This window comes from Paralichthys olivaceus, chromosome 11, assembly GCF_024713975.1.
Source record: "Paralichthys olivaceus isolate ysfri-2021 chromosome 11, ASM2471397v2, whole genome shotgun sequence".
In the NCBI taxonomy this organism is placed as follows: domain Eukaryota; kingdom Metazoa; phylum Chordata; class Actinopteri; order Pleuronectiformes; family Paralichthyidae; genus Paralichthys; species Paralichthys olivaceus.
The window spans coordinates 22,212,643-22,238,890 of record NC_091103.1 but is presented as its reverse complement, the minus strand read 5'-3'; the positions used below and the strand labels follow the sequence as shown (position 1 = coordinate 22,238,890).

Sequence of the window (26,248 nt, the reverse complement as noted above, 5' to 3'; positions counted from 1 at the left end):
TGATATTATGAAGCCTTTTAAAAATAGCTTAGTTTACCAGCGTTGTTTATTCTAATGGTTTGGTCATTAAAGAGAAATGGCTGTGGTGTCTGAATGACATTCCAGCTGCAATCAAAGATATTTCACAACATCCCAGATAAAGGCTGGATGCACTGAGCGGTGCAGTATGGAAACATAGCGAGATCTGTGTGTGAGGCTGATGGGAAAGACAATACTCCGACACAGCTGGAAAGCACATGCAGCAGAATATGAACACGGGCCTGAGATGTGGTGAGCATTCCAACGGTTATATGTATGTGGAACATGGAGCCTTACTCGCCTTGGAAAGATGGTCGTGGCTGTGGTCGTGGTTTAGGAAATAGTTCAGCCCTGGTCTCGGAGTTCTACAGAGAACCGCTGGATTTCATAGAGGTTTATGATCAGAACACACATGAAAAAGGGGGAATGTGGCGAAGGCCGGAATCTGACTGTCATACTGAAATGCTGCGTGTTCTCATGTAGACGCCTCTCACTCATATCAGCACCAACCTCGTCTTTTTGTTTATGTATCACACTCGTTGTAGATGCTGCCACTTCTGCGATTCTGAAAAACAGTTTCCAGAGAATTTAGGGCAAAGTTTCTAAACAAAACGCCTGGAACCTTTTGACGGTGAGCGGCGATGTGTTTCAAACTGAGGGAAGGAATGCCTATTAAAAATGTGCATGCATTACCAATGTGAAAGATTATTTGAATAACATGATAAGATAAAATGTTCAGGGATAAAGTGAGTGTAGCATATCTAACTTTATCAGCTTAAGTAGCTGTGCACATTCATTCCTCCAGTGGTGAAAACAGGATACTAATCCAGGCCTAAGTGATGTGACTGCAGGGCAAAATTCATAATCGTGTTTATTTGTGGTTAATTCCTTGTGCACGTGCACGGAGACGGCTGGTGTCTCACTGTGATGGGTCGATGCTACTGTTGATGTTACTGCTTTCACTCTGGATGCAGTGTGGCTGGTTTACACCATCAGATGTGATACAAGGGCTGGTAATTGGCCACAGATTTCCTATTGTGACAATAGTATTTTCAGCAAACACCCAGCATTTGTCAGATTCCCATGGCGATCATGACTCAGACACATACTAAGTGTGCTTGTTAATTGATAGCAAACTGGGGCTGCAGCCCGCAGCCCACTGCCCACTCCAGCTTGAGTGTGAATTCCCTCTCCTAGATGTTAATGGCTCTGCTGTATAAATGGCCTGTGCTGAAGATGCTGGAGAAAAATAGCTCCGCCTATTACACCAACAAGCGGAGCCATGTGCATGTTGCCCCTGCTGTCCTGTTTATGCCCCAATCACGATTAGAGATGCACTTTGATGACAGCCTATTTTTTCTCCACACATCTTTAAAAATGCATGATATGCACAGCATCCATTCCTTTCAAGAGGTCCGCGGAGGACCCTCCGATAACGCAGAATGGAAATGGAAATGTCTGGGGAAAAAAATCACAAGTGACTCTAATCAAATATTGATTGTATGCTCTCTTTTCTTGCTCTAATAAGCCACTGGTCATGCAACAGTGCTTCTTTCCATACTTATCTCGCACCTATTTACCCCCCAAAGGCCGCCCCATGCTTGCTCTCCTGTAAGATATCAGCTGACCTTTGTTAAAAAATGAAGGCAAAAGAAAAACTCCACTGATAAAGGTCAACACAGGTCACACACTAAAAAACAATATTCTTCTCTCTCACTGAGTATTTCTAAAGGTTACTGGACTCGAGGTGTATGGATTTACGACCATATGATGTGAGAATGCAGCAGGGCTCCACATCACACGTCCGTTTCCTTCCTCATTCACAGTCGATAATTGATCGTCCAGTTTCAGTAGTTGTTTGATTTTGAAGTCCTAATGTTTTAAAATGTGTCCAGCACAAGTGCTTGGCATAGCCACATGGAAGTAGTCAGTGTTTGTAGTGTATGCAACACTTATCTTTACTTGTGGACAATGGAACAGATGGTGTGAGAGAGGGATTTGTCATGCATGGTCGTCCGGGGCCAGACTCTTTCTCAGCACTTTCTGGCAGGGCTTCATATGCGTTTCATGCTGTATTTGCTGAGTGATTAGTGAAGGTATAGGGTGCTGCAGCCTGCAGTCTGTGCCACCCCTGGTCTATACGTCCCACTCCAAAGCCCAGTCTTATAGATTATCCTCTCTGCTGCATAGCTCTGCAGTGATGATGTCCGTGGGTAATACTTTGTAAAACAGCATTAACGCTGACTCAGGCGAAGAAAATGAACACCTGTCGCAACCAGTGGTGATTCAGTTTTCATAAAAAAATATTGTTGATTTGTCCCAGGGCCCAAAACTGCTTGTTTTATTCAATCAACAGCTCAAAACCCCAAAACATCGATTGGAACTGAAGTGATATGGATTTCTGGGGACAATGCCGACACCAATAATGGGAAGGGAAAAATTATTCTTATGTTGCTATGCCGGCTGATATGTATATAGTAAAGAAATTGGCAAGATTTATATCCTAAGATGCTGTTATCAGAGTGTTATGAACTAAATGTGTGGAGGCTTTTAATTTTAAAAGTAAAAATGAAACAAACACATTTAATTTAAAAAATAATGTAAAATAGCAGCAGAAATTTGCATATTTTCTACATAGCGCATTCTATAAAATAAAAAAACATCAAACCGATATGTCTGAAAGAAAGCAAACCAATATTGATGACATTCTAATATCAATCAATATATCTAACTATCAAATGTGCAGCAAAATATTTATGCTAGTGAAACCTATATTTACTTGCGACTTAATATCACATCGTGTTCCTCTTACGTGTCATATTATTGCATATCTGCTTTACCTGGTACTACCCCACGAAGAGGAATTTCAGTCTGCACCTCTGTGACCTTTGCCACAAGGACACTGACCTGGAGGCCTGAGGAGATCACTGCTCCTGCAGCCCCTCTGTGTTATTGAGCTGTTATGTCGACTGTGTCAAAGGAGATGTGGACACAGCCTGTGTGTCGCCCTGTGCTAATACTGAGATTTCCAGGGGAGGTGTGTGTCGCCTGCAGCATCGTCTCTCCTCCGCTTTAATATCCTGAGTGCTGTAATCTGCTCACCACGTCTGACCTGCTGCGTGTCACTCTCACCGCTTACCCTCCCCCTGTAACTCCCCACAATCCTCTACATCACATTTATGTAACCCCACCCTACCCCCTAACTCCAGACCCACACCTGAGACCATAATGCAACACTTTTGCACACACGCCCCCTGGCCCCCTTTTTATTTATTGATCATCTCCTTCCTGCCCTCGTCTGAAAGCCCAGGGATGCTTTTGCATTATTGAAAAATAACCAGCACGCATCATTTTGTGCACTGAGCCCATTCTGAGGAAGGGATGTTTTGTTGACTAATTGTCTGGCCTGTGCAAGTGCTCCCTGGTGTCTTGGCTTAAGATTTGTCTGATAAAGTGTATTATTATCTCTCCGTTATTGCTCTCGCACCGCAACACATTTCGGATACCAGACGTTTAATCACTGGCTGTACCTGGATCTGTTCCCTGTGTGTTTTATTATCTTGCTTTCAGTCAAACAAACGCAACTGTAACGTTTCGTCAACAGTCCTTCATTTACCGCGTCGGGAGGTGACTTCCCTCCCCTCCACTGGTACCTGCTCTTTTGTTTATTGACAGTCGCTCGCTATCTGGTATCAGTGGGTGATGTCATCTCGCCGTTTGGTCAGGTAACGTCAGCGCTGTTTATTTTGTGTTGTAGGGCCGAAACCGTGGTGGCCTTGTTTGGTTAAGCTGCAGCGGGAGGGAGGAGGGTCAGAGCTCTCGGATTCTGTGTTTACACTCGATATGCGCTATACACTCTCTCTCTCTTTCTCTCTCTCTCTCTGTCTCCCTCTCTCTGTCTCCCTCTCTCTGTCTCTCGAGGGCAAAAGCCTTATTTTTGGCCCAGCTTTATTTGTCATTGCCGCAGTCAAAGACAACTAAAATCCCAGATTACCCCATGCATATTCCCTATCAGAACACAATAAAAAGCATTAATTACAGCAAAATCCACAGGCGCTGTTACCCGCTGCATATATTAAAGTCAGAGAGGACGTTTTGCAGCTCTCAGAAAGGGCACGATCCACCCCACTGTGTCATCTGTGCTGCGTTCTTTGAAATTGTCTGATAACAAAATGGAGCATCGGTGTTTTCCAGTGTTTCATTCAAGGATGAATCATTATCCCCCCCTGAACTAAGAGGAGACACTCAGTTGCAGGCAAACTGATGCATCCCCTTGACATTTGAAACGCCTTAAAGCTGCTCGAGGGGCATGAGTGTGTGTGTGTATGTGTGTGTGGGCTCATGTTGCCTGAGAAACCACGGATGCAGCTACATTAGGTGAGAATCGGTGGTTACGCTCGGCTGGACGATGCCGTGCGCTGCAGACCTGAAAGTAGTAATTTTTTGAAGCCCGGTGGAAAACACACATTTGTTGTGTTGTGGCATGCAGTCACTACATGTCTCTCTCTCCCAAAACAAACAGCCATTGGGAGTAGCTCAGATGAAATGAACGGCGCCTCGCACTGAGCCGTTCCAGATTGGGAAGTCGTCGAACATAATAAATATTCCTGATAATCATTAACATTTACGGCGCAGCAGATGTTACATTGTCCTCAATGAACGAGCGCGTTGTACAAAAGAGCATTTCAAATTTGAACCAGATAGTGGAAAATCAGTAACAGGTCTACCAACCATCTGCTCCAGTGAGGTTTCGCTTGCCTCTGCAGTCGAATGTTTGCTCGGGGAGACGGAGGGTAAAGAGTGCTGCTCTGGCAGGTACGCAGTTGTTTACCCAAGAGACCCGGCTCAAGCACCATCAAACAGTGTCTGAGTGGAGATTAAAACAAATTCTCTGAGTCTTGAAAAAGCTGGTCAACCGATTGCTGCGTTAAACATAGTGTATGCCTGTGCCTGGTAAATGAAGTGGGTGTGTTAAAGCCTCCAGCACAGTGAAATCGCTCCAAGTGTAGTCCCATAATTCATATTATAGCATCTGAAAAGCACTTATGTCTCTTGATAACATACTGTCAGTAGAAATGCCACTGGATGAGCTCTAAACAAGTGACTGACAAAAGAAGAATAACAATGTCCCACCAGGAGAATAAACAAGTAGCTAATGGGTGGGTTTCTGTGTGTGTGTGTGTGTGTGTGTGTGTGTGTGTGTGTGTGTGTCTCAGATTTAGGCTCCCCCTAAACACCCCATGTGTGGTCATGAATAAAGGAACTTTGCTCCATCGCCGTGGGAACTGGAACTACATTAAACAGTCATTATCCCGCGTGGGTCGGGCCATGTTCTATCTGTAGCATCCCACTTAAGTACCAAAGATGTTACCATAGCAAGCATGAGGAGGTGATGTGTCTTGGTGTGATGAGCTTTCAATCTGTATTTAACACAAAGTTTACATCAAAATACACCGGTTTCTGTTGCCTGAAACACAAACATAGGCTTATATGAAGATGGATGGAGACTCTAGAGGGGGAAAGTGAAGCGAGTAGAGGGATACGCCACTGGTTGAAAGAAATCAGTTTCTATAGCAATGATACAAGATACGAGAAAATAATGTTACTTATCACTTGCTTCATGTACAGTACAGTACAGTACAGTACAGTACATATTCAAATAGTTAACAAAACAGTACAAGATTATTTGGAACATTACTGAAAACAAGCAATTTGTTTGACAGTAAGAAAACAAATTATTAGCTAATTATTAACAGATATTTAAAGGTGACTTATTTCAATCAGAACAGTAACATTTTCATAGAGTTTATGATCTCGACCTCTAGTTTCACTTCTTCAATACAACATGATGTCCAATTTGTGAATTACGTATGATGTATGATGATAAAGGACTGTATGAAGTGGGGCGTTGGAAACTATGTGATCGACAGTTCGGGTGCAGGTTTCTGGTGCAAGATGGCAAACTCTCAGTCAGGCTACAACCCCCTCCCACTTCTCCTAATATGGTTACTTCTGGTTTAGAGATAGTGCTGGACAAAATGCCAAACTCTGGTTCAGCTTCACAAACCACAGTTCACAAACCAACGGGTGACGTTACGGTGGTTTGATACTTGGATCTCCACAAAATGAATGCCACTGATGTCAGATATGACAAAACTTTGCCTTTAAGTGCAAAGTCTTGCCTTTCTAGTGAGCGCCTGGTCCAGTGAAAAAAAGAAGAAGCTCGTCTTCATCTCTGCCCCAAAAAGCCACAGAGAGGACGACATTTAAGTCCAAGAGGAGTGCAGTTTAATGGCATCACATTGCTCATTTTCTGGGGTTTTGAAGTTTCCTGACTTCAAACAGCGATGCCGAGCTGCCATTTGGGACTGACAGTGAGCCAAGTTGCCCGGTGCAGCTTTAAATAGAAGACATTAATGAGTGCTTCTTCTAAAATATGCATTCAGTCCTATTTAATCTTTGCCTTTCTCACGTTGCTGCAGCAAGAGGTGAATAATGCTGAACTTTGTTTGACTCAGGCTCAAGTGGATATTTCTTGGGCCAAAGTAATGCTAAACGAGCCAATAATTGTCTTTTGAAATAGTGTTGGTTGTTGGCCAGTTCAGCTGCAAAAAAAGAAAAAAAAAAGTCAATAGCATTACATATCCATTACGGGATGAGCTGCCAAATCGCAGTTGTTTTATGGAAAAGAAGCTTCCTAGGCTTTAGGAGATGGCGCCCTGGTTTTCAATTTAGGGATTTATGGTGTTTTATTCTTTTATATGACGAGTAGAGTCTGGTTTAACATGATCAGAAGAATATCTGGGAACAAAGAGATGAAAACAAGTCATGTATTTGTTGTTGAAACTTTAATTTCTCATTTATTTTTGATTTCTTATCAAGAGAAATCAGACTTGCTCTTTTTTCATATTTGTTTTACCTCCGAAAAAACTCTGTATTTTTCCCTGGAAATTGTCTGCAGAACATGGGGAGGCCATTAGACTGAAGGCTGTTATTTGGTGCAGTGTGCATCATGCATTGTCCGGAGCGCCATATGCAAACAACACAAAGCACATGCTTTTCCTCGCTGCCTGACGAGCCGGATCATATTACAGTTCTGTAAACAGTCCTGTACCGAGGCCCTGGGAGTCTCTCACTATCAGTGCAGGGCCAGACGGTACAGCAGCTGTTTTAATACTGCCCCTTATGTCCCTCTCCATCCAAGTCAGCTCACCTGGTGCGAATCAAACCGCACTTCCTTCATTTTTTATATCCTGCCAGCTCGGGCACACTTTGTTTGTTCGTGTTGTTTTTCCATCCAGAAATAAGGGCTCCTTTCTCTCCGTTGGCAACTCTCAAGGTAATGTGTAGCCTCAGGTGTATTATAGCATGTCTGCCCCCTCAGTCACCCTCTTGTCAGTGGGAGAACAAAGCAGCAGCAGCTCGAGCTACGACAGCGGCCAGCCTCAAACCCACAGCACACCTACAAATCTCCCGAAAGCCCCGCCTCCCTCTTTGTCTCGCTCTCCCGCTCGCCAGTTCTGCATCTGCACTGCATTTGCCTTTCTTTCCCCTTCTCTCTGTTTTCCACCTCTCCTTCTGTATCGCTGGCCCCACAAAATCTACCTCCTTAATGCCTCTTGCATGTACGCAGCTCTGTTCTCCTCTGCCTTCGCTGCTCTGTGGTGTAGTCTGTAATTAAAGCTTTACTGTGCACTCAGCCAAGGTCTCCTCCAGTCCTTGAATGAAAGGGGTCCCCGTGGGTGCCCCTGGTCCTTTGCGGAGAGGCTCTGTGGCTGCGTAATTATGCCTACTCCTCTGGTTTCCATTTGTGCGAGCTGCTGTTTATTTGGTTCAATCAGAGAGGGGAGCATCAGATTCAAAGGAGGAAGGGGTATAGACAGAAATGCAGGGAGGAGCTGCAGCTTTTCATAAAACTAGGCCCTGCCAGTATTGTTTTAGCATTCAAGCAGGGGGGGAGGTCTAGACAGGTACATATTTATGAGTTTTTACAGCCCCTCACTTCCCCTTAAATTTAAGATTAAACTTTAACTAGTGTTGTCACACAGTAAATTGTGTTTGCTATTTCAAATCATATCATCCTATAGCTGCCACAACTGCTAATCTAAGCTGGGATAAAATGGGGTAAAGCTTTGCCCCGAGGTGCACAAGGACACAGGTGTTTCTCAGGGTGCGGATGACAAGGTTGCCAGTCCTCCCTGTCAAACTGCATTAGCAAATCAATCTGTCATCTTCAAAATCCCACAAGTTTAAATCTCTATAAGAGTAAGGTCCTGGCAATGTGGTCAGAAGGAAATGAAAGATGATGTGCACTCAGCAACTGCAAGAGGTTGTCACTTTGTTTTTTTATGGGATTTGATGTCGGCGGTGAAGGCTGAGTGAAAGCAGATAACCGTGGATAGAAATAACCTTTCTCTCGTAATGCTCTGCTTTTCCAGCGTAAGCCATTCAACCTGAGAGCACCCACTGTGAGAGACAGAGAGACATACATTGTTCATCTTAATGGTCCTCCAGTTAAAATCTCCTCCGACTATTTCCCGTCTTCATGCATGTGTTGTGCCCCAATGTCCTTCGGCTGACTACCTCCGTTTTTTATGAGGAAAATCTTCACAACACTATGCTGCTCAGGCACTTTGACAGCCAGCACGCACACACCGCTCCCCCTTCTCAGTTTCCTCTAAAGCAGAAGATAGACTCCATCAGATATTGTATTCAGCGGGTGTATACATAAATGGATCCCTCTCATGTGTTCTTACACATTTTAAAGCCCCCTGTGGAATTTTTATCTCTGAATGCAGGGATTCTTCATCATTGAGACGCAGTTACTCAGGGTTAAAGAGCTGCTCTGTTTGTGGTGCATGCATGCAGCGCCCGCTCCTCCACTCGGGGCAGCAACCTATTTCCTCTCCGTTTATATGACTTGATTTACTGGTGGCTTTATGACTCCGGTGTGATTAACGGAGGAACTTCAGTCTGTCTTCCTGTGCATAGGAGATCATTATAGCTGCAGCTGCTTGTAAATACAAGTGCAGTCGGTGGGCTGTCGGTCCAGGAAACGGGACGTCATCAGAGTTCACCTGGAAAGGAACATAAATCACAGCCTGAGATAACAAAGATGTGTCAAAGACAACAGGATGCAGGAGCCCTGCAGCCGCTCAGTGACACGTCTGTTCAGACTGCAGATATTTTAGACCCCAGGAGCAGAAGTCTATGAAAGTTACAGTTAAGACTTACTAGGACTTATATTGAAGTCATAAAATAGAAAGGCAGCACGGAGAGCTGGATCTCTTATTTTATGCCTTCATCAATCAATTCTGCTATTTGTTTTTTGATGAAGCAAGTAATTACTTAGTCAGAAAATAGCTTTCTTATCTCAGTTTCACAGAGGCAAGTTTTACATTTTCAAATGTTGAACAGAATAAAACTGCCAAAGAATCAGTTTACAATGTTTAAAAACAGGGCAGCGCAGCAATAGTGTCTCAGGTTTTAGTCAGGGTCGGAGACTCCCCTTGTGTCTGCATGGGTTTTCTCCAGGTTCTCTGGCTTCCTCCCAAAGTCCAAAGACTGGAGAGTGTGTTCTTTGGAGACTCTAAAATTGACTGTAGGTGTGAATGTGAGCGACCTGTCCAGGGTGTATCCCGCAGGGATTTGTTGCCGGCCCCCCTGCCCCTCAAAGGATAAGCAGTATAGATGTTGGATGGATGATCTAAAACAGAGAGAAGCGGCTTCTCAAATGTGAAAACTAGTTGTTATATTTACTTTATAAATGCCTGAAGTTATAAATGGATGATCAAAATCACTGTCAGTTCTTCAGTTCCACATAAAAGCTGGGTGGTTTTCAATTAGTATCTAATTGAAAGGTGTTAACTGCTAATCTGTGGCCATACCATGCATCAAGTGGAAAGCAGATGGGCCTGAGAGAGGAGGGAGGCGACACTTCAGTTTAGCATAAGGTCATCATCAGCATGAAAGACTGAACCACAGGCGAGTTTACAGAGGGTCCGTCTTTGCTAATTGACCCTTTTTTGGGCAACCAAATTCCTCTCAGGCTCAGATACCAGAGAGGGCGACATAATTAGAGTTTTTTTTATGAAGCTAATGTGTGTGTTCCCATTGTGTTTGTGTGCGTACACAGGCCTCCACATTGTTTCTTTTAATAGGAGCTCCAGGCTGTCGTTGAAGTATTTGAGAGTAAAATTTAATTAAAATGACAATGGCCCTAGCCAGTGTGTTGCTGGGTAGGTGGAGGGGAACACAGCAGACGATGCCTTGGTTCCAACTCGCTGCCCTTGTACTCATTCATTAGTGATGCATTGGTTCTCGCTCGGCCCTCCCATCTCATCAGAAACAGCACCCTCGGTGACAAAGACAGGGTTGTATGGATGTGGCCATTATGTTAATAACTACTCCCACAGCTTTCGCACACAACCATCACCATGTACCAACTTTCTACTCTGATGTATAGGGAGCAGATGTAGCATAAGGCGAGTGTGCGGCCAAATCCTGTGAACTGACTACAAGTGTTGTGCGTGCATGCACTACTTAGGAGGCTGAATTGACTCCTTGACTTTCAGTGCATGTACTTGCTATTGAATGGAGTGCTTTGCTTGGCCTCGACACCTGTTAATCGTAATTAAATGTTTTCTTTTTCCCCTCCCTCTCTCTGTGTGTGTGTGTGTGTGACTTCTAGCTGGCAATGGGCAGATGGTACAGATGGACTCCAGTAAGTCCGGCTTCGTGGGTTCACAAGTGGAGCTGCGCTGCATCTTCATCAACAGCAACCCGCCGGTCAAGATCTCTCAGGTCACCTGGCAGAAGCTCCTTAACGGCACCAAGCAGAACGTGGCCATAGCCAACCCGGCGCTCGGCGTGTCCGTCCTGCCTCCCTTTAAGGAGCGGGTCAGCTTCAAGCAGGCCGCGGTGCGTCATCGCACGCCCTCGCTGGAGGACACCACCATCGTATTCTCCAACCTGCAGCTGTCTGACGAAGCTGCCTACATCTGCGAGTACACCACGTTTCCTGCGGGCAACCGGGAGAACATGGTCAACCTCACCGTGTTTGGTAAGAACATGTAGATATATAGGGAAATGTTAAAATACTATTCAAAATCTTACACATTTAACTTTGGTTCTTTTTATTTGTCATGTAGTTTGTTTCTTTTATTTATTGAGGTCTCATTTATCTCTGTGGAGGCAGTGGTTAAACCCTCAGCATAGATTTCTTATGTGTTTTTGGCCCAAACAGAATTTTTGTCTTCCTTAAATCGTTATCATCTTCAAAGATTGATTCAAGTCCCATCAGCATTTGAGGCAACTTGTATTAGACATTTGCCTATGAAAAAAAAATGTATTGCTGGAATGTCAAATTTTCATTTTCAAACATCTCCAACAAATTAGGAGATGCATTTTTTTTCTTTTCCTTTACTGGACAGAGACTGTGAAATCAGCATCTACATTTAGGGCCACAGTCTGATGTATTTGCACTCAGTATTATGTGCCTCAGTTTCTGCCTGTAACATGTACATAATCTACCGATCAGATTGTTGCAGTGAGTGAATCGTGTGTAATTGTGTTTTGAGCCGAGATAAAGTTAAAAAATATCAGGTTCTACATCTTAGAGCTTGGAGCTATTTTCCTCTGACATGTTGGCACATGCCTGATGAACAGTCAGAGGGATGTAAACCTGTCACCTGAATTTGACTGTAGGCCGAAAAAAAGAACATTTTTCTGAATCTGATAAGACGAGGTCAAACTGACATCTTCCTTTTTTATTGAAGGACTAAAAGGAAACACCTGAGCAGTCAGTGTAGCCACAGGCTCTGTTGTAATGGAGGGTGAAACCAGGGGGCCTTTTCTCTGATTTAGCTCTACATTACAAATGTGCTGTTTACACTTAAAAGTGCCGTGGCTCCCCGCTACGCTCGAGTCGACGGCTGATGTTCTTGTTCCATCACGGACCTCACATGCTCAGCGTCCAAATGAAAATCATTTTGACGGATTGCTGATATGATGATTGGGGTGACATGCCGTTTAACTCCAATCCCAGTTGAACCCACATGGCACCGATAAAATAGGAAACCGCGGCAGAGAGCGGTCAATAAAAATGGCAGGTGAGACAGAAATCAATAAGGCCACTTCAGAGTGTGTAATTTGGCTTGAATAATCTTGTCTCGTGTAAAGAAAGCAGGGCCCTGAGATGTCGTTTGTCTTGGAAAGAGGCAGTTTTGAAAAGGTTGTGCACTGATTCTGATTAGAGATGTAATTAGACATTAAGTGTTGGTGTGTTTTCCATTAAATCCCAGTAAAGAAAAGCCACTTGGCTTAAGTGCTCAGTGTTGCCAGAGCTCCTCGTCTGCTCCGAGTCCCCAGTCTCTGTCACTGAGCCTCTCAGGCCCTTTTTAGGCTTCTGCGGCTCAGTGAGCGTCATGAACCTGTGTGCAGATAACCGAGCGGCAGCGTTCAAAGAGGCCTCTTCATCGTCTATTTCGTTCAGTTGTGCATTCACTCGTGCCTGCCTTTTGATGTACTGAGAGCAGATTGTTAATTGGCAACTCACAAAGGATTCAAATTGGATGACTGTGCTTTTGGGTAGCCAAGTGGGTTCTACACGTGTGAGAGCTTTGACAACTGCGTCGGCTTTGAGGAGGAGAAGAAACTAAACTTCGCCTCATTTGAGTCACACTTTTCATCTTTGTTGCTTATTTTTGTTTACTTCGAACAGAAGTTTCGATCAAATCCAAGACTGATCTTAGAGGAAGTGGAAAAGATAAGACATGAGTTTTAATTACTTTTCAATAATTGCATTTCTTTAACATTTCTTCTCAACAGCTCGGCCCATGACGCGTATGACCTTGACAACGCCCACGATTGTTGCCAGGGCTCAGAAACGCAAAATGACCGTCGCCACCTGCGTGTCAGCCAATGGCAAGCCACCGAGCGTGATCAAATGGGACACCAGGTTGAAGGGTGAGGCCACTTTCCAGGAGACCCGCAACCAAAACGGGACGGTGACGGTACGGAGCAACTATGTGGTGGTGCCGAGCCGCGAGACCCACAAGCAGAAGCTGACGTGTATCGTGACGTATCGAAATGAGAGGATCACAGACAGCGTGGTGCTCAACGTGCAGTGTAAGAATCTGATTTAGTACACAGTCATTTTTTTTTCATTCTCGTACTGATTTGTTGTTCAGTCTTTTTTTTAACCTGTTTTGATCTTGATTTTGTGATCTCATGCACCCACACGTTGCAAAAGGACACAAGTCCCCATCGTTTACTGAAAACAAGATCAAGATCTTCTTCTTAAGCTGCTCAGAAACTTCCAGTTATCTAAAGGGACGAGAAACCTAAACAAATAATCGCCAGACTTTGTATTAATGATACATGAAAATATCACTTCATCAAAAAGTAGAAAATTATGGATTTATTTATTTAGAGGTTTTAATTGATTTAGAATCCTGAAATATGTTCCTTAAAAATGTGCAGACATTGTGCAGATCAGTGGTTTGGCATAAATAATATCAATAACTATCACAATATAATTTTCATCCATAGCAATGTAACAAAAGTCCAATATATATCAATATAAACCTCATAGGTTGTAGGAACATAGTGAGGAAATGTATTAATAATGATAATTATTGATGATATGAATCGTTTTCTGCTATAACGTCCGTTTGTTTTCTTCTTTCTTGGTAGAGTTTCTTCTCTTTCACATCTGTCCCACACGTGTGGGTTACATTATATCGTAGTTGTCAGTATTAGTGTAAAATAGAAGCAAAGCTTATATGGTTTAAAGTGTGTACATACATTAAGAATAATGAAACGATTGTTGTTTTTTAAAGCGTTACTGTTCTATAAATGGAATGGCTTTCAGCAAAGCGCCTCCAAGGCTGAACAATCCTACACATTATTTTCTCGTTCTTATTGTAGAAATATAAAGAAAGAAGTGTTTTGATTATTTGGCATAAAGAAAGTGACATAATACGACCTTTTGATCCACATCCGCACCTAAATTTAATGAGTTCCTCCAAGGATCTATCTTGCCACCAGGTTTGGTGTAAATCGTGATTCTGTTAACAACAAAACAAACAGTTGAAAAGATCCCCTCCTTGGAAGATGTAACGATCTGGTGCCCAAACTGTTGCTTTGCTTCTCCCGATTCAGATGATATCATGAACTCACATTAGCTATCCTTCCTTTCAGATGAACCTGAGGTGAAGATCGAGGACTTCGATGGAAACTGGTACTTGAACCGTCAGGATGTTAAGCTGACCTGCAAAGCTGACGCCAACCCCCCTGTCACCATCTACCAGTGGAAACTGTGAGTCTGAATAAACCCCAGCTAAACCCCTCAAGGCTCCAGAGATGAGACAACACAGTGGCTGTGTGTTGTTTCACTCGTCTTAGATTTCAAGTTTTTTTGTGGAAGGGCATTTTTGTGTTCTTTTCTGATATTTATTTTAAAGCAAATAGCTATACAACAAAGACAAAAACACGCATACGTCCTTCCTCCTCTGTAGAAATGTGACTCTGTTTATGTGTTTGTTTGCGTGTAATGAAGATAAGACCAGTACCTGAGGCAGAGCACAATGGGCCTATTGACGGCAGCAGCCCTCACCCCTATCAGCCTGATGGTCACAGATACTGGGAGAACAAACACAGCACACTTTGCTCTGCTTTTGGGGGGGGGTTTCGCTTTGAAGTCTGCGGACCAGCGTGGTGGAGGGGTAAGAGAGCGTCATCGTCAGTGTCGTCGTGTTCTCAGGGAAGTCAGCGGTCTGTTCCTCGCAATGAAGCTGGGGGTTTAGGACGGGGGGATTGGGCTGGCGTACCGCAGGCCAGGCATCACAATTGTTATCACTGCAAATCCACAAACCAGGGGAGATGCAGTGCACCAACGGGAATCGCCGAATAACCCCCGGTTCGATGTGCTGTGAGTAACGGCATGAAAGATGGTCATGAGGAAATGATGCTGTTCAAATAAAAGCACAGAGACGTGGAAGGAATACAACCACAATGGAGGATTGTTTGTTGCAATCTGCGCCGATCAACCCCCCTTGACTTGATCTCCACAAGAAGTTGGTGCAGCTCTTTGAACGTCAAGCAACTTATCGTGGTTTTGAAAATATTATACAATGGAATCAAGAGATAAATGTTGCTATTTGTCCTGTAATTGTGCAGTAAAGGTTGGTTTGTAAAATATGTCACATGCCCTGAGTGGATGTGGATGAACAGACCATTGTTGGATTTTAATGAGTAAGAGGGAGGTTTTTGTTTTACCTTTTTTCATTATTTGTCCTTATGCATAGATTCAGCTTCCAGGGCAGTAACAGCGATACACACACAGCAGCAGAGGAAGAAGACACGATAGAGACGACTCGGCGTGTTTGTTTTTTATCACCGGCAAAGAGAGATTTAGGGAGATAAGAAGGAGGGTGAAGAGATGTGATCTGGAAAGACGAGGGCACTGTGCTGACAGATACAAGGGGACGGCCATTGCTGTACTGAAAATGAGATGCCAAATCTGTTGTGAAGGTTCCCTAGGGCTCCGCTGGGGAGGTCAGCACAGGACTGTGACAGAACGATCCGGAACAGGCCGGCACGATTCCGTCACACTTTAACACACACACACACACACACACACAAACATGGTAGAGGTGGAGCCGAATCCAATAAATATCAAGGTGTTTGATACAGATCTACGTTACGTCCAGAGGTGCTAGTTTTTGGTTTATGGATCGTGTTCCATCGTTGGCTTGTTGTGGAAGCTAGAATTAAAAATGTAAATCTCTTTTACAGTCTTCCTCTCCCTGCGTTATGTACTTACTGTACATATATTAAATCCTTGGGGAAGCCAATGTTTTTCTTTCTTAGAGCATAATCTCAAAGCTTTTTCTCAAAAACGGGTTAATGTGGAGCTGCGACGAAACGGCAGACTTGACTAAAACAAAGGACGCCTCCTGTTTGAACTTAATTGTTTGTTTTTGAGATTTTTTACTTGTAGGGTATTATTCACTTGCTGTGCTCATTTGTCGATTGTGTGCGAACTCTTGCTTTCAGTGGGCATTGGAATAGTAATCCAGGGATGAGAGGGCTCAAGAATTGTTTACTATTACAAATAAGTCAATCAGTTGACTGTCTGAAAATCTTTTTCCAGCTCTCGCGTAAAGCTGTTCAACTCGCTCGGAGATATGGGATGTAGCTATAAAGAAAAGCAGCCATATTTTTGTTATTATGGCTGTTCGCAGTGTAATTACCTCAAAATCTGCTCTAATTAGCTGTGGCTTTCTTATCTTCATTGTGAAAATGGGATTCTATTAATCACGTCGAATAAAAGCCACCAAGTGTTGGTTCAATTAGCTGTGGATAAAACCTACAGTTACTTTTAGTGGCCCTTTACATAATTCTAAAAGAAGAAGTGCAGACACCACAGAGGTTATAAAGTAATGTATCTTTTAAGCAGATACTTTCATGTTCATTGGAGAAATAGCTTGCTGAATTATGTAATAGAGCAAAGATCTTTGTTTTGTTTGCAGAAACAGGCCCAAAGATGGAAATACTGTACAAATTGACCACATTGGAGTCATTAATGGTGTAAATAGGTGGAAATTGGTCGCTGATGTAAAATGCTTTGCTCACAATATTAATATTTCATTTCTCAAAAATGGTTCAAAAGCAAGAGTGAATTGAAACAGTTTCATTCTTATTCCAATCACAAAAAGTACATATTCCCTGCAGATGTCAATAATTCTATTGACCGTTGAATTGTTTAATTGCTCAAAGCAACATAGTTTTGTACTCGCCCTGGGTCATGATTTGTTGTAAATATGTATTAATCTTGTGAAATAACCTAGATACATAATTAATTCATTTCTTCTGATCGGTTGTTTTTAAATCTCTATATAAATAAGGACATTTTCTAATTTTGTTTTTTAAGTAGCACATAGTGTACATACATGTCTTTGTTTCAAATCCATCTTCACTCATCTATGAAATCTGGATGGTGGGTTGATGTATGGAGTCTTTAAGTCACCCACATCTATATTCAGGTATATGCATGCACATAAGCCAGCCAGTCAGTCATCAAAGAATCTGCATCACTCTCAAGCTGTTTGTTAGCCTTTCATTTTGCTGCCCCTCAGGCTCCAGGCTCCACACACACTTTTTCTCTCTCACACACACACACACACACACACACACACACACACACACACACACACACTGCCGCACATGCATGAACACACACGTTCAGATGGTTAATACAAATTCAGACATCTCTGGTTTCTCTGTGGTGAATCACAGTTTGCCAGCCTTTCATTTCTGCAGCAAATCAATTTGGCTTTGCAGAACTCAGGATTTGATAGCGGCTCACATGGTAACTGATTATTGAATCGTGACATACTGTATTCAGGGTTGTTTGCAGTTCAATTGCCAAAGCCCTTCACACAGGTGGTCGGTGGGGAAAGAAAAAAAAACTCGGCCGTAGCTTTTATTTATTCATCTATCTTTCTCTGAACACGTTGTTGAAAGAGAGAAAATAATAATCTTGACTTGTCGTGAAAGATTTCTCTGTGGAATTAACCACAAATGGATCAGCTGTTGGTAATTGATATTTCATGACAGATTCATTAACAAATAAACTCATCACAGTGTCTTTCTCCTCCGTTAGTGAAAGCCTGTTCAGTGTTTAGCTTAAACGTTTGATGTGTGGCTGTTGTTAGCGTGAGGCCTAATTGTGTTGCCTGTGTAATGTCATCTTGTATTCCTCTCGCTCTAATAAATGGAGCATTACATTGTTTTTAATGTCCTCACACACTAGCGGATGTCAGAGTGTTAGCAGACGGAGAGCAGGCCCAGAAGTGACGTGAGGATTGTTTCAAAAAAAAAAAAAAAACTGCCGCTGACGCCCAGCAGCCAACTGCGTACCCGCCAGAGGACCTGTTTAATATTATCATGTTTGCAGCTCTACTTAGTTTGGATCCATTCAGAGCAGCTGATGAAGCTTGTCGGAGGCGAAGGCAACAGGAAATGGCTAATTGCCACGAAATTTAATACCTTTTCTCAGCCTCGGGGCTCCATAAAATGGGTCTAGATAATAGTACGGAGCGTTGATGAGCTCATGATCCGTGACCCCGAAGTGCGCTGACCTGATCAGAGGTTCATGAGCGGGCTCTGAGCGTGAACCATGAAGGCAAACACCTCGGGCAGGAGGATCGGGCTCCACTTCTCATTGACAGCCCTGCGTTTGGTAGATTCTGCGTTCATCGCTTGATCAGCTGCCTCTCCTGACGGCTCCCATGGGTTTTTGAGCTCAGCCATGTGAGCTGTGCTGTAGTTAAACACCCCCCTCCATCCCCGTCTACCCTCCGAGTCTGTTTTGTATTTCACATGCCGAAAAAAACCCAGTGTCCTCAGGCATCAGCTATGTCTTACCTGTGTGGACCTGCTGGGAATCCCTGTCCTCATAATTTTGTTTGGGCTTGATGGATGATGGCTGAAATACAGCGCTGTCAAATATTCCTGGTATTTATCTCTCACACACACCAACACACATCCAGGTTTGTTTGGCACTACAGAATGTATTTTTCATGCACTCTGAATTGCCTTGCAGAGAGGGATTTGTAGTTTAAATTCTTTTTTCGTCTGATGTACTTCTGCAATTTTTTAATGGCGTCTGTATTATTGCTTCTGTTCACCACAGCTTGAACGGCTCCCTGCCGAGTAACGTGGAGATCAAGAACAACACCCTGTTCTTTAAGGGGCCGGTGACCTACGACCTGGCCGGCACGTACGTCTGTGATGCGACCAATGGCATCGGGACCCGCACCGGCATCGTGGACGTTAACATCACAGGTAGGTTGATTGACGTGGTCTTTTCCGTTCTCTGTCTCTCAGTCTGGCATGGCTTGCCATCAATACAGTACTCTCACAAAAAAAAACTACTTTGGTATCAGACCTCTACTCTCCTTAATAAATGCATACATCCATGAACCAAGCACAGACAAGGAGATAGTCGCTGATTGGCTGTGTTTTGATGTGGTTTTCACACCTGCCCTGGCTACGAGGCTCCCTGCTGTGCTGTGTGGAAGGTTAGATGAGAAAAAAAGCCTCTGGGTTTGTATATGAGAGCTCCAAACGCACACTGTGAGAACACAACAGCCGCTCCCTCCCACCCTGCCTTGCTATGCACCCAGGCGCATGTGTGGGAGAGATATAAAGTCGGTCTATTATTAGCACCTAAAGTAACATCAAGGAAAATGGGGGTTTGAGGTGAGGGTACTGTATTGATCATAGTTTGCTCGCATCATGCTCTGTCTATGTCTCCAAACAGCCCGCGCCTCATTTTGCAGTTGAGCTCGTTCTTTTGTCTCCTCTCCGTCTTCTGTCTTCTGGGGAAAACAAAATGCTGAACAAAACTGATGCAGTTCCCCGGCCTTCCACATAATTGTTGGCACACACGCACTGTGGTTCCTCTGGGTTCTCATCCATAGGAGACGATATTTTGCCCTCAAAGCCCCTGATACAATATATACCAGATCTGCGCTGCTATACTTGCTACTAATGTGGGGATCCTCCTCTATTGGTACCAGCTGTGTGTGTGTGTGTGTGGTACTGGGATACTGTCACAGTTTTGCTCTGGTCAGACTGGAAAGACCCCCCCCCCCCCCCCCCCCCCCCCCCCCCCCCCCCTCTCTCTCTCTGCACTGCTTGGTTTCTGGGAAGCGGGGGTGTTCTAACTTGCATTGCTTTGCATGTTGACTCACGTTGCGTCTCTGGGAACGCTCTGCTCGCTGTGAAGTGAACAGCTGTGCCTTACAGTATCATTGCATACCCCCCCCTTATGTTTCCTCCCTTTCAGTGTGTTATAAGGGTAACGCCAGGACAAAGCAGCTTTGTAGGATGTGATGTCATCAGCTGCATCACGAGAAGTTGCCCGTCCAATGTAGGCGGATCCGTGGAATGATAATAGAAATCTCAAAGGGGGCAGGAGCAACCCTGACTTATCAAACAGGAAAAGAGGAAGTAATCTCCCGTCAGGAAATCACCCTGCAACAGCTTCTATTGAGTAATTGTGTTGCAGAGAGATTGTAGTGTTTGGCATAAAGTACTACATCCTTTGAAAAGGCAAAACAAAGGCACTAAGGTCATTTTCTATTCCTGCTTTTTCATTGACTGCTTAAATTAACAAGCCACATTGCTATTGTCCCTGAAGTCTCACTGCTTATTCTCATCTTTTGTCCATGTAATTTTTATTGAGTGAGTAAGGTGAACAGTGTGTGGGCACATAATTTGAGTGCATTCAGTTTTAATTTGTTTGCGTACAGAATTGAATCTAAAGATTGTATTTAACATTCAGAACAATGTTCAGCAGCAGATTAAAAGAAGTGCATTTTTGAGTGTGACAATGTGAAATCTCTGCTGGTCGTAGTCGTTCCTCTGCTCTGTCACTCTGCATGTTTCATTAATACCCTGGGTTAATCTGCTTCCAGAAATCTCTATGTGAGTAATGTCTATGTGGCTCGCATAACCCGAGAATTGTTCATGTTATCGGCAGCCCACACGTGTTCTGTTTGAAGCCCAAGAAAGGGCAGTGTGGACTTTGGTACGATTTGGACAAGCGATTTGTTCAATATCAATATCGCATGTATCCAGCTCTCTGTTAATGCAGTGGCTGGGACTCATCAATGTAAGCGGCATGGTGCATTCATGACAACGGCAATGTCATACTCGGTCTGGGTTCTGCATACTGAGTCGAGCTTCACTGAACTTTGAATAAACAGGTGAACATCGCAGCAGCGGTGCAGAAGCTTCAGGGTTCAGTGGACTGAGTCCCGCAGTCGATCTTTGCGGCCACGGCTCAATTACACTTTTACATGTTCAGAAAGAAAACTGCAACCAGCATCATGACAGGACAAACTAACAGCCATGTCCAAACAGGCAGGTTGAGATTTGGCTCTGCATTCAGACATTACATTCTGAATTTTGTCTCCTTTCCTAATCTTGATTGTCACTTTTCCTCCCTTCCTAATTATACCATCATGCTTAAGCATATGCTGAATATTAAATATCACAAAGCACCTGACAGTCTGTATCCTCTCAAGTGTTAAACTGGCTGGATGCCTACTGCAAGTGTTGTTCTATATTGTTCAGTGGCAAAAGGCCTGCTTTTAGGACACAAACCCAAAGGGTCCTATACAAGCCTTTATAGCATGTTGCCAGTTCCCATAGTAACAGTGACAATTTAAAGGGAAGAGAGGCAGCCTCTCCCTTCCTAAAGCACCGCTCAGAGCCTCAGCTCCAGCATGGCGTCCTGTCAGATTGCTGAACAGCTCACAAACGGCTCTGGTTGAGTGTCAGACATTAGGACGGTTTGGATGCAGAGAGGGGAGCAGCAGCACAAACAGGGACAGAGCTGTCTGTCCTTGTGTCTCATACAGGCGCTACATGTATACGTTACAATGGAATCACACACCGCTCTTTGCTGAGGTTGTGAAATGCTAGCCTATTCCTGTCTTAATGCAGACTCGTCAGCATAATCTCCCACACTGCAGCGAAAACACCACAACACGTGTAAAGGAAATCTCGCCATCACGAGGACATTTCTTCAGCTCCTGGTCGACTTTACATCGATTATGATGACATGAACAAAGTGTTGAACAGGAAGCCCAGCATGGCATTTCCACCTAATTCTTTGAAGCGCTTCTTCGGTGCAGCCTTGACACTGGCTGCGCATAATGACCCGGGAGCGGAGGTAAAGAAGTATGCTGATGCTTCATTAACTTCAAAGAGCATCTTTGTGCCTCCCTCAGACGAGCCGGGCTCAGACGTGGCAGGTGAGAGAGCCCACTGCTGGCTGCTGTTCAAGGCTGCAGCAGCGTGCCTCAGTAATGGAAGCGTTGTCTGTGGAAGAGGAAGGTGACCACGCTGATATCTGCACAGAGCCACCGATTTCTGGACCGTAGTGCAAAACATGACATCGGAATTTAATTTCCTGTCTAAAGGGCACATTTTAATGGCCTTTGGATGTAGATGCAACCAGGAGAGTTCTGTGCTCCGACAGTCAATAACTCAGCCATCTTAGCCTTTAGCGCTCATTTATATCAGAGCAATAAAGGATTTGCCACTTTAACAAAGTTTCAAGGTTTTTCAGCTGTAGTGCTGAGCTATGACTTCAAATCAATATCACAATTATTTTGAACTTTTACCTCTAGAACAATTGTTTTGATCATTGCGTGCACACAAAATGTTGGGCTTTTTTTCCCGTGTCTCCTAAAGCGACATCAGACAAACACAAAGTAAATTTCAGTAATAACTTCTGATTAGTGTCAGTGTTTATTGTTGTTTATTGGTCAGTGGGGAAGTGAGCAGGGAGGACATGCAGCAGCCCGGTACCCAGGGGTACCTGGGCAGCCGCTGCAAAATAAACGTAGCAGAAACTCGACAGTTCCTGAATGCACACACCGGGGAAAGTATTAACTGACATGATCAAGATTAAGTCAGTTAGAGGTTATAAATGTCCGTTTCTAACCATTTTTGGTTGATTGCCCAGCCCTACTTTGAACCAACACAGTTCTACTAGTTTCCATGTATTCGATCATGGCAGCACTTTTTGTTTTCGTTTTAAAGTTCATTTTGAACCTGACACAGCAATATACACCTGCCAGAGAAACAACTCAACCAAAATGTCAAATTTGTTTGTATCGCAGAAAAGCTGTTCTATCACACTGATGGAGCAGCGTAGTAAGGCAGGTTTTAATCAAGCTCCTCAGTTTTCATGGACGGATTTGTCGGAGCCACAGAAGTGTCACCTCGGCAGATAGCGGGGCTGTACAGCACCTTGTTTCAATTAGATTGGGGATGATGTTTGCTGTGGAGATGCCATCGACTATGGTAAGTCACATGGACTAAGACGGCTTTCTCCAAGGACATGTGTTCTGCAGATATGGGTGTCGCTTGTCAGAATCTAATGAACCACACTCCTGCTTTAATCAATCCTTGCTCTCAGAAAAAGAGGTGAAAAAGGGAAGTCAGAGAGAAAATGGAGAGCGTGAGGAGAAGATCTATAACAAGAGAGATGAGCTTCTAAGAAGGGAGGCTGTCGTAAAGCTTTCCTGATTGCAAAGCCCCTATAAGGATTCAAATTTGACCTCTTATGACCTCTTTCTCGAAAAAACCTCTCTCATTCACATTCAGTTCAGAATTCTCCTGAGGCAAAGTTGACAAGTCGTCAGATCTGATTAATCAGCTAATTACGAGTGGCTATCAGAGGCCACGTGAAAAAATAGAGACAATTAAACAGCCTCACATTGAGAAGTTGTGTTTGACGATTCATTCTTGGCAGCTTCAAGTGTCTAATGGAGGAATTCCTGTCAAACTCCTGTAAAATATTGCTGCAGAGGAAGCCACAGGAAGAGCGCTCGATAGTGTGGTTAAACTCTAAGATCCTCCCCAACTTAAGAGAGCGGTTCAGCCTTTCATTAAGATAATCAGCTTTCCCAACATCACACTCTTGTTTCTGTGCTCGAAACAAATCAATGCTGCCATCTTAAATTTCTTCCCAGCACATAATGGGACGTGATGAACGGCCATTTTGTCAGGATGGCCTTACAATTATGTCATTATCTGCCCTGAGAGGGGAGGCATGTGGTTTAATACTAGGCAGCGTGACGTGGGAAAATGTCCCTTTACTAAAGCCGCACATTCACTGCAGAATTAATTTGTTTACCCACGTGAGTAATCTTATAAACTCGATGAGATATTTTTTAACCTTGACTCTCCTACACAGCAGCGCTAATCTTTGTCAAACTAGGGCCGGATGGAGTCAAAGACGGTGCATAATTCCTGCCACATCTGCGGGATGAGCTGCAAGTGAGGATATCAGATAAGCTCTGGGTCAGTCAGTATGCAAACCTTTAGGTGATTCCACTTACGGCCCCCAAAGCGCTAACTTTCATCCTCCATTGTCAGGGCCGTGGCGCTGAGCTGCTTTGGAGAGCAGAGGTGCAGTCGGCTCTGCTACAGGGCTTTACCACTCGGGTTAAACTGGATGGAGTGAGAGCGTTCTCTTCAATTTAGCAAGAAAGCGTGAGGATGGATCCTTCTGTAAGCACGGGCAACCGCTGCTGACATCCGTTCACGCTCGCCTGAACAAGCAATCGTTGGCTCCTGTGTGCAAAAATGAAGTTGAGGGAGAAGAGGTGAGGGCAGAAAATCTGAACCACGTGGTGAAAATGAGATGAATAAAACATGGTTGGTCCAGTGGCAATATAAATAAATAAAGGTATCCATGTGACTGAAGGAGATGCTTCACTAAGTTTGATTTTTGGAATCTAGTTGAGGAAAGGTAAAGTGGATTCCAGTAATGGGCTGTGTACATGACTTTATGTGTCAACACCCAGCGCTTGCTGCCTGGACTTTTTTACCGTTTATTTGCCGATCTTAATTTCATTGGCTCCACATATCCGATGCAAAGCAAATGAGGCAGAGAATAAAAGCTGGGCCTATACAGTGATTCCATCAGGTTGGCAGTAAAGCAGCAGCACCGGCAGAGGAAGCTGTCTCAGCATAAATTTTAAATGCTGTGCAGGAGATGTTGCTGTGTTCTGACATTAGATGTTATAATTGTCATACCATTTATTGCAAGTAGACCCGGAGCACACTTTACTTTACTTACGTTACTATTGTCAGATTAAAGTATCAAATATTCATAACTACATAAGACATTTAATAGAGGTTTATTCTTTATTAGACAGGTATTGGCCTCATTAGTCTACGTTTTAAAAGATATTTATTTCCCAAAAAATGTTCTCTGGAGCACTGATTGATTCTTCCACTGTCTTGTCTCAATGAAATTTTAAAAAATGCCTTTAGAGACCAGTCTTGGAAGGTGGGGCTGAGACCAATTAGCTAAGAAAAGCCAAAGTCATCCAGGTTGTCTAGTGTGTATATATATATGTATACAATTCATAACATAGACAAATCCCAAATGGTTAATTTTACCGAAGCATTTGGCCTTGAATGTTCCAGGACAACACAAGGTGGCATTATGAGCCATGATCAACCCATGAAAGGTAGATTTTTTTAAGAAAGTTGAAATAAATGTGTGTTTATTTCATTAAACAACAGACGGATAGTTTAGTTTACATCTCATCATTTAACAGGTCTGGAAGGGCGACTGATGTGACTAGAGGCTCACGATGGTTCTCATGGCAACTTCAGCTATAGTCTGCAGAGGCGACCAAACCCTGACACAATCAAACAGTTTGTATTGGCATACAAAAAGAATTTAATCTGCAGGATATCTCTCCAGTGTTTCCTTCTGAACAGCTTCCAGTCCCTCTGATCACCAGCAAACTCTAAATGACTCTAGGTGTTGATTGCTTGAAACAAAAATGTGAATCTGTAATCGAACAACGGGCTCTGTTGCTCGATCGTGCCACAGAATATAACTTGCTGTGGTGAGAACATCTTCGAATAACACAAGTATCGCACTTGTATATTACTGACATCAAGCAGCAGCAGAGACGCTTTACACAGCCATTTGTCTCTTTCTTTTCTCTGACAGAGACAAGAGACATTATGATGTCAGCTTTGCAAAGGCTCCCCCAGCAATGTGAAATCTGTTTGTCTTCGCCTGTCATGCTGGAGTCGGTCTCAATCTCTGTGCTATAGCACATCGCGCTGTCGCCTTCTCACATCACCCGTCTGCATTATTCATAGATCCAAAGGCCACACGTGTATATCTTGTATATCATTACATCCTCACTTCAAGTAGACACATGCTGTCAGGCAGGTTGAGGAGCACATTCAGAGTCGCGGTCTCCAGCTCCCTGTGCTAGCTTCTTTCTCATCAACCGTCCGCAAAACTAGAAGGATTCAGGGCCTGCAGGCTGTGAGAGTGACATTCATGCGGGGGCTAGGAGGGGCCTCTCACTGCTCAGATCCTGCCAGGATCACACCTCATTATCCAAATGAGACATTAGCATGAGCCCCTCTCTTGCTCGCACGCCATAGGCCGCCCATAAAGCCTCTGCTGTGTTGCTCTGTGCCAGGGAAACCACTGAGGGGGAAGACATTGGGTCTGCAGGTTTTTTTTTGGGAGAAGAGAGATAGGGCGGCTGGAGGAGTGAGATGGAAATGTCACCAGGGGAAAGCATGCGAGAGCAGAGCAGCTGAGGTCGTAGTGATTTATCTTAACATTTGTTTCTGCATGGTTTGCCGTTTCTGCTCT

General features: G+C 43.8%; 1 protein-coding gene across 10 annotated transcripts in view; it reads left to right on the top strand.

Annotated features, from left to right (window-relative positions):
• Window positions 1–26,248, top strand: part of nectin1b (nectin cell adhesion molecule 1b) — a 146,519-nt gene that overhangs the window by 39,081 nt on the left and 81,190 nt on the right. For all 10 annotated transcript variants that reach the window (XM_069533993.1, XM_069533994.1, XM_069533997.1 and 7 more), the window contains exons 2-5: window positions 10,709–11,080; window positions 12,847–13,146; window positions 14,221–14,338; window positions 18,719–18,870. In XM_069533993.1, coding sequence (XP_069390094.1) covers window positions 10,709–11,080; window positions 12,847–13,146; window positions 14,221–14,338; window positions 18,719–18,870 — 942 coding nt within the window. The remainder of the gene's footprint in view (window positions 1–10,708; window positions 11,081–12,846; window positions 13,147–14,220; window positions 14,339–18,718; window positions 18,871–26,248) is intronic.